This window comes from Phragmites australis, chromosome 1 (assembly GCF_958298935.1).
Source record: "Phragmites australis chromosome 1, lpPhrAust1.1, whole genome shotgun sequence".
In the NCBI taxonomy this organism is placed as follows: domain Eukaryota; kingdom Viridiplantae; phylum Streptophyta; class Magnoliopsida; order Poales; family Poaceae; genus Phragmites; species Phragmites australis.
The window spans coordinates 12,588,493-12,607,253 of NC_084921.1; the positions used below are offsets into that span (position 1 = coordinate 12,588,493).

An 18,761-nucleotide genomic window follows, 5' to 3' on the forward strand; every position below is an offset into this window, starting at 1 on the left:
AGAAGCTCATCCAAGTGAACAAAAAACTTAAGAAAGAGCAAAATATGTCACTTGGCATAAGAAATATTGCAAATGCCTGAAGAGAGGCAAAGACTTAGCCATGAACCTCAAAAGCTCAAAAATGCACAAATGCTCCCCCTTGATGAATGCATATTTTTCACATATTTTTAGATTTTTTTTCACCTTTCGATTATGCAATATTCTTCTTTATGGCTTAGTGCATATTTTCTCCCCATTTACCAATGCAAACATCAAGGATAAAACACCATGCAATATATGAATATGCAATCCTAAGGAGCTTTCCCAAGTATACTGCAAAGCATTTACAAGAGCTAGAAGCATCAAAGGGTTATGAAGGGTAGAAAGCGGAGCTTACAATCGCACAAAGGCTAAAAAAGATACAATATCACAAGAACATAAAGCGTGACAAGCTAAACTGAAGAATTAATGGCTCATTTAAGTTCAAATAGGCGAATCATGATAAAAGTGACCACCACATAAGCATCTACTCGTGCCAACGCAATACAAGTATTAAGAACTAACTAACTTCAATCTTATATGAGAAAAACAAGAACTCATGGTAGAAGGCTTTGCAAACACTCACATATAAAACCAAGACTTAGTTTGATCAAGTGACTAAAAAAGATTAAACATTTTAGGCACATTTCTTTGTATTTCATTTTATTCTCAAGTTGCCTCTTATCGTGCGACTGGGTACAATAAACACCTTGAGGCTTCAAGACAACCGTATTCGATCATATTTTTTCATAAGAGACTTGATTGCTCAAAAGAATTCAATTTGCACAAGTTATCAAGTTTTTCACAAGATCAAGTTAAGTAGTGTCTTTGCGACACAAGAAACACATATTCTCCTAAGGTTTTATCATGAGCTAAACATTTAACAAAGATAGAAAATATAGTGTAATATTTCCCAATCCACTATCATGAATCAAGATGCCTGGAACAAGATATTCATCTAACTAGCCTTATCACAAGCATTGACTAAGCCAAAGCAATTATGAACATGGTGATCAAGAATATATCATTTCATAGTCTACATAATTCATAAAAATGTCAAACTTCCTCTTTAGGAAAGCTAGCTTGCTTAAAATATTTCATGTCAAAGCCTCAAAACAAGCCTAAGATTAAAAGCTCGCTCTACACAACTACTCAACTTAGGCCAAATTTAATATTAGCAAAATAAAATACTAAAGACATACAAATCAAAGCTCAACTACTATGTTTATCTTACATGATGAGATACAATGCAAATATAACAAAAGTAAAATAGAGTATATACAAGAACAAATTCCTCTCACACAATGCCATAGGGATGGCATACTCCAAGCTCACCTCTCAAATAGGTAAATTTTGTTGCATCTAGAGGCTTGGTAAAGATATCGGCTGGCTAGTGTTGAGTATCTATGTAGCTCAACTCAATATCTCCTTTCTTATTATGGTCTCACAAGAAGTGGAATCTCACATTTATGTGTTTTGTTTTGGAGTGTTGAACTATGTTATTTGCAAGGCTTATGGCACTAGTGTTGTTACATAAAAGTGGCACGCTCTTGAGGTCTAACCCATTGTCCCTCAAAGTAGCAATCATTCATAAAATCTGTGAGCAACAACTAACAGTAGCTACATATTCAACTTCAGCAATAGACCGCGCAACGTTAGACTGCTTACGAGAAGACCAACACACAAGAGAAGTACCTAAGAAATGATAAGTACCGGAGGTACTCCTTCTATTAATTCTATAGCTAGCAAAATATGCATCCAAAAAACCTCGAAGAGAGAGAGAGGGAGAAGAAGAAGAGATAGAAAACCAAAGACTATACTCACTGATCTATTTGAGAAACCTCATTATGCTCTTCACCACTTGGCGGTGAGAAGTCCTTGGTGATGCTTAGAATCAGGTACACAAACAGACAACAAAGTGAATGTCAGGTCTTGTCGCCGTCAGGTGCAGGAGAGAGACAATCATGCTCATGTACTCCTATTGGTCTACCTCTTCACCATCTTCATCTGGATCAAGCTTGGTTGAGGTAGCCAACGGTGTTGCCAAGGGCTTTGCGTCGCTCATGTTGAACTTCTTTAGCAAGTCCTTAGTGTAGTTCATCTGGTGGAAAAATATACCTTGCTTTCATTGCTTGATTTGAAGCCAAAGAAAAAAAGTTGAGCTCACCCATCATCGACATCTCAAACTCCCTGCTCATAGTTTCTGCAAACTTGGTCACAAGTGCACGAGAAGAGCCAAAAAAAATAATATCATCCACGTATATCTGAACAAGAAGAAAATCATTGCCATGCCTAAAGAAGAACAAAGTTTTATCAAGCGACCCCGTTACATACCCGTGCTCTAACAAGAATGACTTTAGCCTATCATACCAAGCCCTAGATGCTTGCTTAAGACCATACAAAGCTTTCTGAAGTTTGTATACTCTATGTGGGTATTTGGGGTGTTCGAAACCTGAGGGTTGCTTAACATAGACCTCTTCTTCTATGGAACTATTTAGGAAAACACTTTTGATATCCATTTGATATAACTTGGACCCTTGGGATGCTGTAAATTCAAGGAGGATCCTAATGGCTTCTAGTCTAGCTACTGAAGCAAAGGTTTCTCCAAAATTTATCCCCTCTGCTTGAGTGAAATCTTGAGCCACAAGTCTAGCCTTGTTTCTCACTATAGACCCACCCTTCCCCTATTTGTTCTTGAATACCTATTGGTGCCTATGGTGTGAATGTAGAGAGTGGCTATATAAGGACTCAAACTTGATTTCTCTCAAAGTTTTCTTGTTCTTCATGCATGGTATTGACCCATTTGAATCAGATAAAGCATATCCAACATCATGAGGCTCAAAAGAAACAACAAATATAGAATCAGTGAAATAAGCATTATAAGCAGATTTGGACCTCGTTACCCTTTCATTGATGTGGCCAATCATCATCTGTGGATGGTGTCACCGTTGAATATATTGAGGAGCTTCGCAGTGCGAAAAGATATCTCCCTCAAACACTACTGGTGCAGGCTCGAAAGCAGCTGAAGTGGAAGTAGAAGTTGCAGGACCCTCTACCAGTGTAAAAGAGGCAGGTACCATCTCGAGAGCAAGTGGTAGTAGGAAGTAGGGGATCATCCTCGTCATCCCCGAGAGCTGGAAGATCATCATTTACAAAGATGCTTTAGCTCATCTCCAGATTACCTGCGCACTCAAGAGCAGGATTAGCACAAGGGGTTGATTCATCAAATGTCACATCACAGGAATCCATGATGATTTTAGTATCAAGATTAAGAACCTCGTAGGAATGACCATGAAGAGAATACTCCAAGAAAATCCCATCAGAAGAATGTGACTCGAACATATCAAGATTGTCATGCTTTAGGATAAAGCATCAACAACCAAAAACTCTCAAATGGAAAACCTTCGGCTTCCTCCCAAAATGCAACTCATAAGAAGTCAAATTCAAGATCGAGCGCAAAAAAAATCTGATTGGAGACATAGCAAGCCCTCCGCCAAAAACTTTCCAGGAGTCATATGCTCATCAAGCATCATCCTAGCCATCTCAACCAAAGTATGATTCTTCCTCTCAACTACACCATTCTGCAAAGGAAAATATGGGGTAGAAAACTGATGCTCAATACCATATTCAAGATAGAAAGCATAAAAGAGATAATTCTTGAACTCAATGCCATTATCAGTGCGAACTACTTTTAATGCACCAGAAAGTTCTTTGAACAATCTAAAAGCCAAGCTCTGTAAGTGTTAGAATACTTCATCCTTACTCACAAGAAAGAAGACCCAAGAATAGCGAGAGTAATCATCAATAATGACAAGAGCATACTACTTTTCACCCACCAGACGAACCTAGAAAGGACCAACAATGTCTATATGGAGAAATTCTCATAATCGTTCATTCATCACTAAATTAACTGATGGATGAGAGGCGACAACCATCTTGACATACCGACAAGGAGCACAAATAAGGTTTTCTCAAACTTGAGCTTGGGCAATCCTCAGATCAAGCCTAGGAAACTCGAACGAGTAAGCAAATCAAAGCTCATGTGTTCTAGTCTTCTATGCCACATCCAAATCTCAAAAGAAGGTTGAGCAATCAAACAACGAGAAGAACCAAGAGACTCAGAAAAATCATCTCTAGAAACTCTCCTAACTCAGGAAATACGATAAATCAAAGCGTCAAAAGAATCAAGAACTCGAGAAGTATTACGTTTGAAACGCACTTCCAAGTCCTCATCCAACAACTGAGATACAGAGAGAAAGTTGTATCCTAGATGCTCCACCAAAACTCCATCCTTGAGAGTGAAAGTCTCATTCACCCTTACCATACCTTTGGCTTTCACCCTTCCTTTCTGATCATCCCCGAATGTGATGTACTCATGTCGCTTAATGGGGGTGAAGCTAGAGAACCATGATGCATCTCCGGTCATATGACACAAACAACCGGAGTCGATGAGCCACTTATTCTCCAGGTCTCCGGTTGCCACTTAAATGCGAGAAGAATAGTAGGTGGATGGCTCAGTAATAGGGTTAATCATAAACTTCTTGGGAATCCAGTACTAGTTCATCCACCCTGAAGCAATAAAAGCAGGTGCATGCAAATCAATACTAGCACGTTGGGGGCGAGAACCACAAAGAGGAAAATGTGGTCTGCCAACGCACTACAACTCAAGGCCTCTTACATGTGAACCAAACCATATGAATCATGGTAAGATCCACGCTAGACACCACCTCTAGGAGGAAGCTAAGGAACGCTTGAAACTCGTGAGTAAGAATAAGGAAAAGGCTCTTGTACACCAAAAGAGGGGCGGTACATGTCTCGAGTACTCCACACTCACTCACGTCGCTCATCCCTCCTACGGCGGAAGAAAAATTCAACCAAGTAACCCTCTCTCTGGCAGTAGGTGCAGTGGTAGTGTCTCTCGGAAACTCGACTATCGGTCACTTTGGGCTTTCTCACAGAAATTCTCACCTTAGGTTGCGGAGCTTTTTTAGTTGTGGTGCGGGTTTCTTCTTAATGGGTTGTAGTGTGGGTTTCTTCTTGATGTGTGGTCATGTGGCATTAATCTAGATTTTTCAGCTTCTAGGGTAGTAGATGTGGTGAACATAGTCTTACCCTTCCTATTGTAAGCCACCCTCTCAAACCCCAAACCAAGAGTCAAACCCGCATTGTGAGCACACATCTTGGTCTTGGCCAAGATCAAATTCATTTTTTCCTTACCATCTGAGCACTTCTCCACTAGAGAAATGAGGTACTCATTCTCAATCAAGAGCTTCTAAACTTGGCCTCTAACCTAGCTGAGCTTGTCACAAAAGACTATGCAGGTGGAACAATTCAGTTGCACGTCCTTCGAACATCAAACACTTTCCAAACTAGATTCTAGCTCCTTAAAGCGCTTGTTTTTCAGTTTGACATCATTTACAAGCAAAGGACAATTCTTACAAGCGCCTAAGAGAGTAGACCTAGACTCTTCCTCAAGGAGCTTCTTCTCTGCACTCTCAAGCTGACACATTCCGAAGCTCGGCAAGTTCAGCCATGACAATTAAATAGCTCTCACATTCCTCAACATCAAGCATAGACCTAAACAATGCAAGTTCAGTAGGCACAGACTCATACTTCGGCCTAAGCTCCTTCAACTCACACACAGCTTTGTTAAGTAACGTATCCTGACTAATGAGAGCATTATTCAAGGTATCAACTTAGATGGAAAGCTGGTCGTAGGAAGGCGATACCTAGGCGGAATCGAGCTCGAGGTCGTTGTCATTATCGTTGTCGTCTGCCATGAAGCAAAGGCCGATGAAGTCCTTATTCTTCTTCTTGTTGTCCTTCACTGGCATCTCCTCCTCCTTCAAGCTCACCTCCTCACTTGAAGAGGTGTTGATGTCGCTGAGAGCTACTACAAATGCCCTCGAAGCTGCCTTCTTGGCTATCTTGTTACGGTTCTTCTTAAAGAAGAGCTTCTTATTCTTCTTTTTTTGCTTGTCGTAGTCGTGGTCGTGGTCTTCTCTTTTCTTGAGCTTGGGGCAATCCGCCTTGAAGTGAGTGGTATCACCACACTCGAAACAAGCATGAGAGCCTTCTCTCCTCTGGTCTCTTATGTTGTAGAAGCGAGTTGACTTCTTTACAATGAGTGCAAGGTGCTCATCATCCAGTGCGTCCACTTGCTCCTCTGTGATAGAAACTAAGGAAGACAAAGCAAATCCACTCGGTGATGTGTTAGCACAAGAGAAGCTAGCTCCAGCCTGACTGCCACCATTAGATCTGGAAACTAATGTCATGTTCTGAGATCGGGGGTTTCCGAGACCTATCCGAGCCGCCTTAGTTATCTCGATGGACTTGAGCTTGCTGAAGAGTTCATCACAAGTCAATGTGTCATAACTTTGTGACTCTTCAATGCTTGTGATCTTCACTTCTCATATGTTACGATCAAAAGCATAGAGAATCTTGAATGCCCTCTCATGATCAGAGTAGGGCAAAACACTAGTGGATCTAATGTTGCTAACAATTTCATCAAATCTAGCAAATATAGCATCCAAAGATTCACCGGATCTTTGCACAAATATTTGATATTTTTGGTTGTATATGCTTTGGCGTCTAGCCTTAATCTGATTAGTGCCTTCATGAATGATACTCAAAGTAGACCGGATCTCCCAGGCAGTACGAAGGTGCTGGACCCTATCAAACTCATTCTGACTTAGGCTGGTGAACAAAATATTTCTGATCTTATTGTTGGCCTCATACTGTTCAATTTGAACCTGAGTCGTGCGAGCAACAGTGATCTTATAGTTAGAATCAACTATTTCCCAAATTGCACTTCCTTAGCTTAGAAGATAAACCTCTACGCGCACTTTCCAATACGAAAAATCACGGCCATCAAACAGTAGAATCTTTTCACTTCTCTCTATTTTTGCCTATGGATCACAAAAGTCAGTTAAGGTAACAGGTGATCAAACCGACTCTAATACCAATTGTAGGACTAAGAACCATGACTAGAGGGGAGTGAATAGGCATCTTACCAAATTCTTTCAAATCAGATGGTCTTCTCCTTTTGTTTTACCCAATGCACCTAAAAAACTCAAACAGAAGCAAAATCTAGAATCAAAAACGCAAATGAAATCATGGCTCTCATGGTTGTATATGAACCCTGGGTTCCATTGAAACCAATTCCACGAGTCATAAACACAAAAGATTGCAATTTAAAGGAAGAAACACTTTGATGAAAAAGGAATAGACACCGGGGAAAGAAACTCTCCAAGTTGATGATTTAGAGGCAAAGGAATTCAATACCCAATTGTTTATGTTTGTACATGAATTTTATGCATCTAGCAACGAGAAGAATGACTCCAATAAGATGAAAAATTTCAGCATAAGCACAGAAACAACAATCACAACCGGAAACTGAAAAACTTACAAACTTGCAAAGGAACCAATAGACGGAAATTAGAAGGAGGTGAATACAAGCATGAGAAGAAAAATAAACTTCATTACTTCCAAAGGTCAGTCCTATTTTAGACAGATTACAAAGATTTTTCCTCACAAAGCTCTCACCTAATATCCTAGCACAAGACTCTCATATGGATAGCTCAAGGGGCTCAAATGACTAGTTCAACCTCTCCTATATCCCTACCCCCTCTATTTATAGGCCTAGGTTCCTTGACCCCTAAGTTTCATAGCTTTTTCCCAATATACTCCACTCTTGTAGTACACTCCTACCTATCATCGAGGGAATTTTGATCTATTTTCTCCTCTATCCATCGGACGGTTGTGGCGTCTCCATGACTTAGCTTTGCCTCGACGCAACTTCGTGATGATACCACGTGCACTCCACACTTCCACGGTTTTGAGGCCAAACCGCAAAACCGCCTCTCACACTTATGAAAGTGTGACTCACTACTGCTTGCTTTGACCCCAAGTAAGCATTCTGATGTCGACACGTGTACTCCGTCTTGCGATCTTGACTATCGGTAAGTTTCTCCCGCTCCTGATCCCACAGGCCACCTTTTCACTTACACCGGCATCCCTTTTGCTTGACTTTGTCATCACATCATCTTCATCCTTCCTTCTAAGCTTTGCTTAACTTCCATATGCACAGCTAGGGCCACTCTTGACTCTGCCCAGCCTCCTCGATCGTCTGGCACCAAGCACCTCGCTTGGCCCCGATCATCCCGCCGTCGGTCGCTAAGTTGCATCCATCACCTACACAACTTTAGACAAGCAAACACATATCTCTAATTCCATTGTAGATTAGTCTATAACCAAAATCCTTAGTTAAAGCATATCTTAGAGAAATTGTGAACACCTGATGGTCCGGTTGTACACCTCCTGAGCGCCAGACCATTTAGTGTGTGCAACTCTACAGACCATACAATCTGAAATCCTCTCTACAGAAAATACTCCGACATGCTCATCAATCCATCACCAGAACAACCGGTGCGCACAGCTTTGCTAGACCCAAGTTTTGCAACCTTTTGCAAGAAATGCTTCAGCGATCTCTCTGGTGTTCATATCTAGCATCACCATACGATCTGGTGAGCACTTGGCCCACCAGAGCCAACTTGCAAGCTCTCTGAAAGAAATACTCCAGCGTTCATATCTCTCAGTCACCTGATCACTCGTTGTGCACTTGAGTTTTTGCTTCTGAGTTGCATTACTCCAGCGTGTACTTAGTCTGAACGTCGAACCATCTGGCGCATTAATTTTCCATAGCGTCGGATCATCCGACATGCACAATCTTCCTGAACTCATAAACGTTTGTTCCACAACTTTGGTTAGTCAAGATCAACTTTGGTTAGTACATATACATGATCAAGCAATCCAAAAATCATCGAACCAAATTCACACAAACTTATCAATCACTCATCGAACATGAAACAAGACACATTTTCACTTGGTTTCTCAGAGCACACTAGGCTCGTCTGGGTTGTTTCCCATGACGAAAACCTCGCAACGAGCGAGGTCCTCGAAATGGACCCTGTGACCGTCGCAGATCCATACATGGGCCCTATTTGGCATAGTTGAATATTATGAGCTTTTGCTAAAAATCAGCTTTTAGCATACTAGTTTTTCAGAAAAGTCACTCTCAACCAGCTTATCAGCTTTTAGCTCATTTCATTAGAAGCCTGTTTTTCAGCTTTTCAAAAGTCAGCAATAAGTCAGCCTATTTGTTTCAACTTATAGCTTCTGAGAAGTAGAAGCCAGTAATAAGATGTCTCAAACAGGGCCATAGGTAGCCCAACCATGGTTTTGAGCTTGAAGAAACGTGAAAAAATACGCCCCTATCTGGCGCGCCAACTATCAGGGGATAATCCTTGACAATGAATCCAAGGTATACCTTTCGATGTACACGTTGATCTATATTTCTTGCGTTTGGATCGAAGGGACACAAGAACATAGTGATTTATCCAGATTTAGGTCTCTCGTGAGATAATAGCCCTACGTCATATGCATTTTCTTATGAATTAGATGAACTTGTTACAGAATGTCCTCTATAAATTGAATCCTCTTATTTTTATATAACAGGGGAAAATGATAGCATACAAACAGACTGTGCCAAGTATAGTAGCAGACCTACTTTTGACGAAGCCAACAACTCCTATGGCATCATTACGGGGGCATGCATGCCCATCCTGTCCGGGTCGTTGTGCAAGCCCTGTCACGTCCGCAGAGTGTTGTCATGTTCGCATGCGAGACCGTCCTATAGCAATAAATGCTACAGGACAGGTCATGCCAACTTTACATCTGTGTCCAACCATACTCGCTAAAAGGAGGTGACTGAAAAAGGAAAAAAACTTAAGTAGATAGTATTTAATTTAATTTGACTGGTTAGTTGAGTATCTGGCTTACGACCAGCAGGGACTGATGGCAAGATTGCCATCATCGACTAGGAGGCTGGTCGCCTGAGCTCTGTCCTGGTCGCAAGGTGAAATTATGATCCTATGGATATCAACCGCCGGTTACCATTTAGCTGCACGAGACCCATTTTATGGGGCACCCCTTACCCATCGCACCGATACTACTTTTTAAAATGGTGGCTAAATTTGTTGGTCTAATTTATTTTCGCCATTTAAGATTATGACCTCCGATATATTGATAATGAAGAAGCACACACAGTTTACGCAAAAGGTGAGGAACATGATTTGAACCCTGCTAATTTATTTTCTATATTCATAAGAACTAGAATGGTTCAATTGGTCGGCTAAGATTTATTTGCTTATTTGAGTATACTGGTGTGTCATGTCACCAAATACTCTCAATGTCAGTGAAAACCGCTTTGTAAACCGCCATTGCTTTGTAATTTGCTTCAGTTCTGATATGTGCAAACACGAAGTAAGATCCTGTTAAGTATCTTTTTTTTTGATCTAGAATATAAATAAGTTGACTTATTTAAGTACTTACAGGTACTCTCAGTTTCAACTTTGCGATTTTAAATATCCTACTTCAAGAATTTTAGATAGTGTTTGGTTCGGTCAAATGTAACGCATTCGGATTACAGTGCTATTCGAAGCCGTTAGTTAGCGTTTAGTTACGGCATCCTGTAATTGGAAGCCGTGGTAACTGAAAATAGACCAATGCAAAATCGATATCACGGAAAATTGGGTGTATCCCATACCGTTACCGTGTACATCAATTCACCATCTCCTTATCTCTCTTTCACTCGTGAGTCTCTTCGCACACACCGCGCCTACGATGGCCATCGCCCTCTTCTTCCTCCTCATCACCGATCTGCGCTCCCCCTCTAATTTGTCTCCCGCACCCACATACTTGCTGTCTTCAGGCTTCAGCCACCCCTTCGCTTGAACCCCCTCAGCGCCGTCAGGAGGTGGTGAGCAGATGCGCAGATGCAGATCAACCGATGGTGACCTCAGTATTTAATTGGTCGTTTCTCCGTTTTGCTTCCCTTTGCATGGATCGATTTGTTTGTAGCTGTTGAGATCTAGCGGAAGATAACTTTTGTTTGTTCTTTGATGCAAATGATGTCGTTTTCTATTTCTACTCGGATCTAACCCTGGTTTTTTTTTCAGATGAGGCTTTCGATTTCTAGTTATTTAGATTTAACTCTGATTTTAGTGACGAAACACCGCAATGGCTTTCAATCCGATTCTAATTACGTTTGTGTTACAAAACTTAAACAAAGACTATCTTAAGTTAAAACTCTGCCGACTAGGTTCTAAATTTCATAGATCATGTTGGAATTTCGTTTGTGGGATGCGGACACCTGGATATATATAATCCAGATAGATAGACGCGGATGGGTCGGGACTTAGGTGAGCCCAAACAAGACCTCGCACGTTGCTTCTTGCAGGCAGCTGAGGCGCTGCGCCGGCCGCCGGGCACTGCACGGTGGGCCCTTCTGCTCCGGGGCCCCGCGAGGTGCGGACGTGGAGGAAAAGGCTGACGGCTCCGCTCCGGCCTTCCCGTGCGCTGCTTTTCCTCCGATTTCTTTTCCAATTTCTTTTGTTCGTAGTAGTAGTATCTTTACGAAGGGTGGGCCCCAGCCCTGGAAAGGCGAACAGAAACAGATGGCCGTGCTGCTACGCGCACACGCATCGCTCCGTGTGCGGGACCCACCTACTCCAGACTGCCCAAAAGTTCATCCACTGCTCCAGTACAATTGCGAGCCTAGGAAATGGAGCCGCATGACGTGGATCTGCGACCGCCTTGCGTGACCGGCTGCAGCCGGTTACGCATCGTAGGTACAGCGTACATAGCCGCTTTTGGGGTTGGCGGCATCTTTTCCTTGCGATCCGTTTATGTTCGGTGCCGTTTTCACTGTTTTCAACTGAGGCAAAACTTGCAGATCGGCTACTAATACAAGCCATTGAGCACCGGCTACTAATACACGTTTATCATGTTGCATTTTAAATAGTTTTTTGGCTGTATTTAAGTCTTACGGTCACCGTTAGTTTAATTTATTACTTGCAAAACATAATTCATCTCTAAATTGATATGATCCTAGAACGGGTCAATCTAAGCCTATTGAAAACCTTTTAACGATATCAGTAGTTTAGCTGATGAATTAACCGTATTATGTGTGCCCTTCTCTATGCAACACGTTGGAGATTTAAAAATCGTATCTCTTGACACCTCATCATAGATTAGAGATGCCAATTTCATATGGAGCTATCACAAAAGCTCAAGACTAACATGCCAACATTTTCTCTATATAGTCATGACACACTGTTTCTCTTTTAAAAGTATTTATATAGCAATCCAGCACAAAACAATCAACTATTTACACTATTATATACATATCCATTGTCTATTCCCCCTCGCTTGTTATATAAACCTATCCAGTCCCCATTCCACACTAACTGCCACCAACGCAAGTGCCCCCCCCCCCCTGCTCACAATCTTCTTTTTTGTCGATGGCACCGCCTACGATGCCAGTATATCTCGTTGACTTCACCATCCATCACTTGTTGTTTCCTCACCACCGTTATGTTCTTCCCGCGCTTCTTCCTTGACGCTGATTTGGACCTAACATACAATCTCACGTCAAAAGCCATCTCATAACTAAGCACTCCAATATTACCACCATTGTAGACCTCCTCCACTTGCCGGTCTCCTCCATTCCCAAGGCACCACCATCGTTGTAATCGCCCAAATTGTGCATCCATCCTTTCCTTTTATGCGTGAGCTTCAGCAACTCCAAACCGTAGCTAGTGAACCTTAATTCTCTCTTAACAACAACGAGAGATAGTGCCACCAAAGACAAAGATGGAGGGGATAACACACAATCCTTGAAGCAAAATCGAACTGTAAGGAATTTTATCGAAAACCTTAAATATCTTGCAACATTCTTTTTTACATATAAAAAGAGCTATAATATTTAAAAGCAATAGTTAAAAATGCGCTACCGCCAACATCATCCTTCGTCCACCATCTTCCTACCCCTCCCCCGTTCTCTTCTTACCATGCGCCACCACCTTCCCTTCCACCATCAACGCCACTAACCACCCCAATATATACAGGTTGCACCCCCCATGCTCACAATCTTCCTTTTTATCGATCGCACCGCCTACAATGCCGGTATATCTCATTGACTTCACCATCCATCACTTGTCGTTTCCTCACCACCGTTGTGTTCTTCTCGCGCTTCTTCCTTGGCGCTGATTTGGACCCTAACATGCAATCTCACATCAAAAGCCATCTGATAACTAAGCACTCCAATATTACCACCACTGTAGACCTCCACCTCTTACCGGTCTCCTCCATCCCCAAGCCACTACCACCATTGTAATCGTCCAAATTGTGCCTCCATCCTTTCCTTTTATGCTTGAGCTCCAGCAACTCTAAAACCGTAACTAGTGAACCTTGACCCTATCTTAACAACAACGAGAGATAATGTCACCAAAGACAAAAATGGAGGGGATGACACACAAACCTTGAAGCAAAATTGAACGGTAAAGAATTTTATCAACCTTAAATATCTTGCAACATTCTTTTTTACATATAAAACGAGCTATCATATTTAAAAGCAATAGTTAAAAATATGCTACCACCAATATCTTCCTCCGTCCACCACCCTCCAAACCCTCCCCCGCTCTCTTCTTACCATGCCACCACCACCTTCCCTTCCACTACCGCTAACCACCCCAATATATAGAAGTTGCACCCCCTAAGCACCGGCGGTGGGTTAGCCTCCGTCCTGCTTCTATAACCGAGGGAGAGGAAAACCATGAACCCTAACCTCTCCATCCAATTTTCAAAGTCTGTCTCTCGTAATCTTCTCCATCCATGCCTCCATGCAGTAAGCAGAAACGCCTGGTGGCAAGCGTGACGTGTCCCGGTGCGCCAAGCGGCTGAGCGTTCTGACCGGCTGCCCCGGTCGCCCTCCCTCCACTGCAGCCATCAAAAAGGGCCAGCAAATTCCCTTCTTCTCTTCTCCCTCACCCGCGGGCAGCTCCTGCTCCGAAACCAGGCCGCCTCTCCGCTCCCGCATCTACGCGATCATCGCCACCGCCTTCCTCTCCCCCTCCTTTCCGTTCCTCGCCGCCGCCTCCGCCGTCGTCGTTCCATTCCCGCACGAGGGACTGCCGTCCATTCCCGGTGACCGGGCGGCCGAGATCGGCGCGCCATGGCCGCGCGCAGGGGCCCGGACTCCGCCATTAAGCTCTTCGGTCGCACCATCCCACTCCTCGATTCCGCCGCTCCCACCGCCGGCGCCGCACCCGAGGTGAGCAGCCGCAGCTTTTGGAATCGTCCTGGGTTCTTGCCCCGGGGGGGGGGGTCAGGATGGTTCCTTGTCGTCCGTTTCTGGGGAAAAGGAGGGCGAGAAAGCGGAATCCGATGCGCCTTTTCTTTGCCACTTTTTGCGCTGTCAAATGCTGGGTGCAGGGTTATGATTCCTGCTGGGATCCCGATCGCTGTTTATTTTGTTCCTCCGCCCGTGCTGAATTAGAAAAAGAAATCCTGTCGTTAAAGATTCTTTGCCTTAGAATCCCATTTGATTCCATCCCGACCAAAAGATTATCGCGTTTATGCTTGCTTCTTCAGTTTTGGCCTGGAATTCTGTTGTAATATGTGTTCCTTGGCTACTTGGTAGCATTGCGGTTTCAGGGAATTGATTCGGCTGTTTTATGTTTTCCACTGACAGTTTGCTTGTGTTGATAGCATGCCCTTGAATTCTTGAATAAAAGTATGCTAGGAGAAATCCCTGAATGTTTTGACTAGTACGTGGTGTAGGTTGTAATTTAAGTATTATTTTCTTAGCAATGGTTCGGAAATGAAAAGGAAGTTTCAGGTTCGATGAGTAAATGGATTGGCATTGAGTTGCAATACAGGTACCTTGTGTTCCTGTTGGCAACTGTCAGGATATATGAAAGCATCTTTTGTAAGAAGGGACCGGCCTGTTCTCCGGTAATCACTAAATCGGAGCCCTGGAAAATATTTTCTTCTTTTTAGTCTGATGGTCTAATTAGAGGGTGAATTGTGGTTTGCTAACAGTTCTGCTATGTTCGCTACAAACAATTAAGATTTGTATTTTTGTGTGCATGGCAATAAAGAGCTCAGAATTCAACTACGAAGCATACAAAACCTTACTGTGGCAACCTCGAAACTGTCTACAACTCTACATTGTTGGTGACTGCCTGGTCCACCAGTGATGTATCAATATGTTTTAGAACATCGATAATGGACTGTGAGCAACATAGCTGCAAGCAGATCCTTAAACCCTTCTTTAGAAATAGAAGCCTACACGTGTGCATTATAGTTAAGCGCATGTGCACTTGGCGATTGGTTTTGTAGTGAGTAGTCTGGGTGCTGACATACTAACTATGAAAACCCAGTGTCACGTGAAAGTTGTGTTTCAGCCTAATTTGGTGACATAAGTGCTATAGTGTACTCTCATAGTTGAATCAACGGTTCAATGGAAGGCAATGACATATGATTTTCTTAACAACCTCAAATGCGATGCATGGAAAATGCAAATCACGAATCATATTTGGTGGTTCTCATGAGTCCTATTTCCATGTTTAATTTCAGCAGCGGCTGTAATAAATTCTCCATGAACTTTTTGTGCTGGCTGCACCCGAATTATCTCCAATTTACCATATTTATACGCTTAATAGTAATTACTTGCATTTTTAGTGTCATATAGAGATCATAATAAAGTTTTAATATTGGACTGCCTGTGTTTAGAGCTAAATCAAAGTATCAAACAGAAATTCTTCGTGGTATATTTTACGTCTGTTGATATGTTGAATCTATTATATGTCTCTTTGTCGGTTCATATGACTTAAACTATCTGTTTCAGGTTACCAACAAGTTAGCAGATGATGGAAGAAGCAATTGTGGCATACCATGTATCCCAAACAAGCTTTCCAATGTTGAAGCAAGTTCCTTTTGTTCCAAGAATGGCAACGAGAATGGTATACAAGTTACCAGCAGTCAGCACAGGAAAATGGAAACTGATTCCAAATCTGAGGAAGTTAAAACTGAGTCTGATGGATCTGGCCAAGAGGAGGTACTCAAGAAGCCAGATAAGATCCTACCCTGCCCTCGCTGCAATAGCATGGAAACAAAGTTCTGCTACTTCAACAATTACAATGTCAACCAGCCCAGGCACTTTTGCAGGAACTGTCAGAGGTATTGGACTGCTGGTGGAACTATGAGGAATGTTCCTGTAGGTGCTGGTAGACGCAGAAATAAGCAACCATCTCTCCACCGTCATGCCATGATGCCATGTGATGGAGATGTTTCTAATGTTTCTGACGCAACTCACCACCAATCTCTTCCAGTTGAGTCGCATGTCCTTCCAGGGCCAACAAAAGAAAATGAAAGGGTTACAAAATCTGGATTTGAAGTGCCGCTTTGCAAGTCTGAGGCTCCAGTCCTTTATAACAAAGAGCAGAGTAATACTGATCTTGTTTCCTTGACCTCTGGTGACAATAAGGAAGAAAAATCATGTGCATCTTCTGTAGCAGTATCTGGTTGCTCGGAAAATTGGATGCCAGAAAATACAGTTACAAAAGAGTCCAATGACGTTTCAGGATACTGTAATGGTGTGAGCAAGCCTCATCTCCCAAGTCAGTCATACCCTACTGGACCTACTTTGGTGTTTCCCTGGAGTCATGGATGGAACAATGTTGCTGTCATGGCAGCTACTCAGTGCTCAACGCCTGTTCATGGGTTGGAAAATGGGAAGGCCAGTCCGCTTTCATTGCAGCCACCACCAGTGATGCCAGCCCCAGGAATTTGTGCGCCTGTTGTTCCCTTCCCTCTCGTACCACCTTTCTGGAGCTGCATTCCTGGCTGGCCTAATGGAACCTGCAGTTCACCATGGCCTGGAAGTAATGGGACTGCACTGCCATCTCTTCCTCCAAACAGTACAACTTGTACAGGGAACAATTCTACAATATTAGGAAAGCACTCAAGAGAAGCAAATTCGCTGGGAGGAGAAAAGGCAAGAAAGAACTTATGGACCCCTAAAGCTCTCAGAATTGATGACACAGAAGAGGCTGCAAAGAGTTCAATCTGGGCCGCTCTAGGTATCAAACCTGATGAGAAAGGTGTATTCGAATCTTTCCAGTCGAAGGTTCTGAAAAATGGAAAGCCCCCACAATCTCCTCAGGCCCTGCAGGCCAATCCAGCAGCGTTTTCGCGCTCTCAGACATTTCAAGAGGGACTTGAGGAGCGTATTATTTGATCTTCTTTATGGTCCAGTCTATGGCATCATACCGCAGATCAAGTTTTACCGCAGTAGAGGCTTCCCCTACTGTATTCCCCTAAAAAAAAAGAAAGGAGGATATCAAAGAAGGGTCAATGTTCCTATTTAAGCTTGTCTTGAATTGATGTGCTGCCAAGCACTTCAATTCGACAATCAACTCAAACCTGACAAATACTTGCCAGTTTTTCTGCTGACATTTAGGTTGGTCTGAAGTTCCTGAGTTCTCAAAGAGTGCTTATGTAAATAAATTAGGCGTGTGAATTTCCAGTTAAAGTTTGAAATGTCGATGCGTTGAGGTCATGAAGTGGGCAACCTAGTTCATGAACGTTGGCAAAATAAAATCATCGTTTGGTTTGTGTATGCTCGTGCTGGAGTTCAAACTCATGCTCCATCTGTTAGCAATAACAGCCAGAGGTGAAAAAGATACCTGTTATTAGGAATATTTTGGCGTTTTCTTGGAGGAATGATTAACTGAGGTTTTTAATTATGTCTTCTTCTCAAGTTCGTGTAATGGTTACTATGCTAACCTTGTACCAGATTGCACAGTTTTCCTTGTTTTTTTTAAAAAAAAACTTTCTTAGCTTAATTTGAGAATCATTTCAGTTTGAGAGAGACAAATCAAACATAAGAACTTATCTTAATATCGACCCTTTGATTTGATCCGTAACCACTCCCCTCATGAAAATCATGCGAACGCCTGTACCTTTTGAATGCATAGTAGCACATTGCAAGCCTGGCTAGTTACACCATGTGTCACCACTCGCCGCGGCGCTATGCCTCCGACGAGTGGCCCGGCGCCTGAGGCAGCGTCGTGCCCGTGCGACCTCGCGGCAACAGCGTAGATGATTCCGCGCGTCCGGGCAGGCCGCAGTCATCTTTTGTATCGTTTTCGCCGCCATGGCAATTGCAAGAACGCCACTGCCGGCGCTGCCGCGAGAGGGCCTCACAAACACACCAAGGCTGAGCTGATGCAGACGACGAATGGGTGCTGAAGGTGTGCCTCGGACACCTCTAGTCGCAATCAAGAAAATGTACAGGTCCATGAAGGTGTCCGGTTCGAGTTCTACGCGGAGGTGGCTGTGCTCGCCAAGCTCCGGCGTCAAGGCTCACCACCCTCGTCAGCTACTGCCTCTCTGGCCGGTGTGGCGACCGCGCGCCCAGGGGCAGATCACCTTATGGCCTGTTTGGTTGCCTCCTCCACCCACAGCCTGACCGTGGGCGTGCAAAAGCCCGGCGCGTTTGGTTGCCTGGATGCGCGACCTGGACAGGCCCTGCGCGTGTAAAATCGTTGTGCCGATTAGCAGTTTGATCAAAAAAAAACCTAAGCCAATATTTAATTAAAATTCTCTAAGAAAATTATTTTTATAACTTCTAGTAATTTTTTATGCCTCAATTAAATTCTCGAAAATCAGAAAAATTCACTAATATTTTTATCATGTGATGCACTAATTTATAAAAATATTTCTAATCCTAGATTATTAGGTAAAAAAGTAAATTTCTTTATAATACAATATATACTCATGCCGGCACTTAAATATAATCTTTTCTCAACCAGATTGAGTATATACAGCCAACCGAA

The 18,761-nt window shown here is 42.9% G+C and overlaps 1 protein-coding gene across 2 annotated transcripts; it reads left to right on the forward strand.

Moving 5' to 3' along the window:
- Nucleotides 1-13,665: 13,665 nt before the first annotated feature.
- Nucleotides 13,666-17,255, forward strand: LOC133910080 (cyclic dof factor 2-like). 2 transcript variants are annotated; one of them, XM_062352605.1, is made up of 3 exons: nt 13,666-14,191; nt 14,759-14,874; nt 15,770-17,255. In XM_062352605.1, the coding sequence occupies exons 2-3, from the start codon at nt 14,764-14,766 to the stop codon at nt 17,159-17,161; spliced, it is 1,503 nt and encodes a 500-aa protein (XP_062208589.1). In that variant the 5' UTR covers nt 13,666-14,191; nt 14,759-14,763; the 3' UTR covers nt 17,162-17,255. The 2 variants fall into 2 exon arrangements, with proteins under 2 accessions (XP_062208589.1, XP_062208595.1); XM_062352611.1 differs by lacking the exon at nt 14,759-14,874 and having other exon boundaries at nt 13,667-14,191.
- Nucleotides 17,256-18,761: the final 1,506 nt, after the last annotated feature.

Coding starts and splice junctions, on each gene's coding strand:
- LOC133910080 (XM_062352605.1), top strand. CDS start 14,764: ATGAGTAAATGGATTGGCATTGAGTTGCAATACAGGTACCTTGTGTTC. Junction 14,875..15,769: donor AGGGACCGGCCTGTTCTCCG/GTAATCACTAAA, acceptor TATCTGTTTCAG/GTTACCAACAAGTTAGCAGA.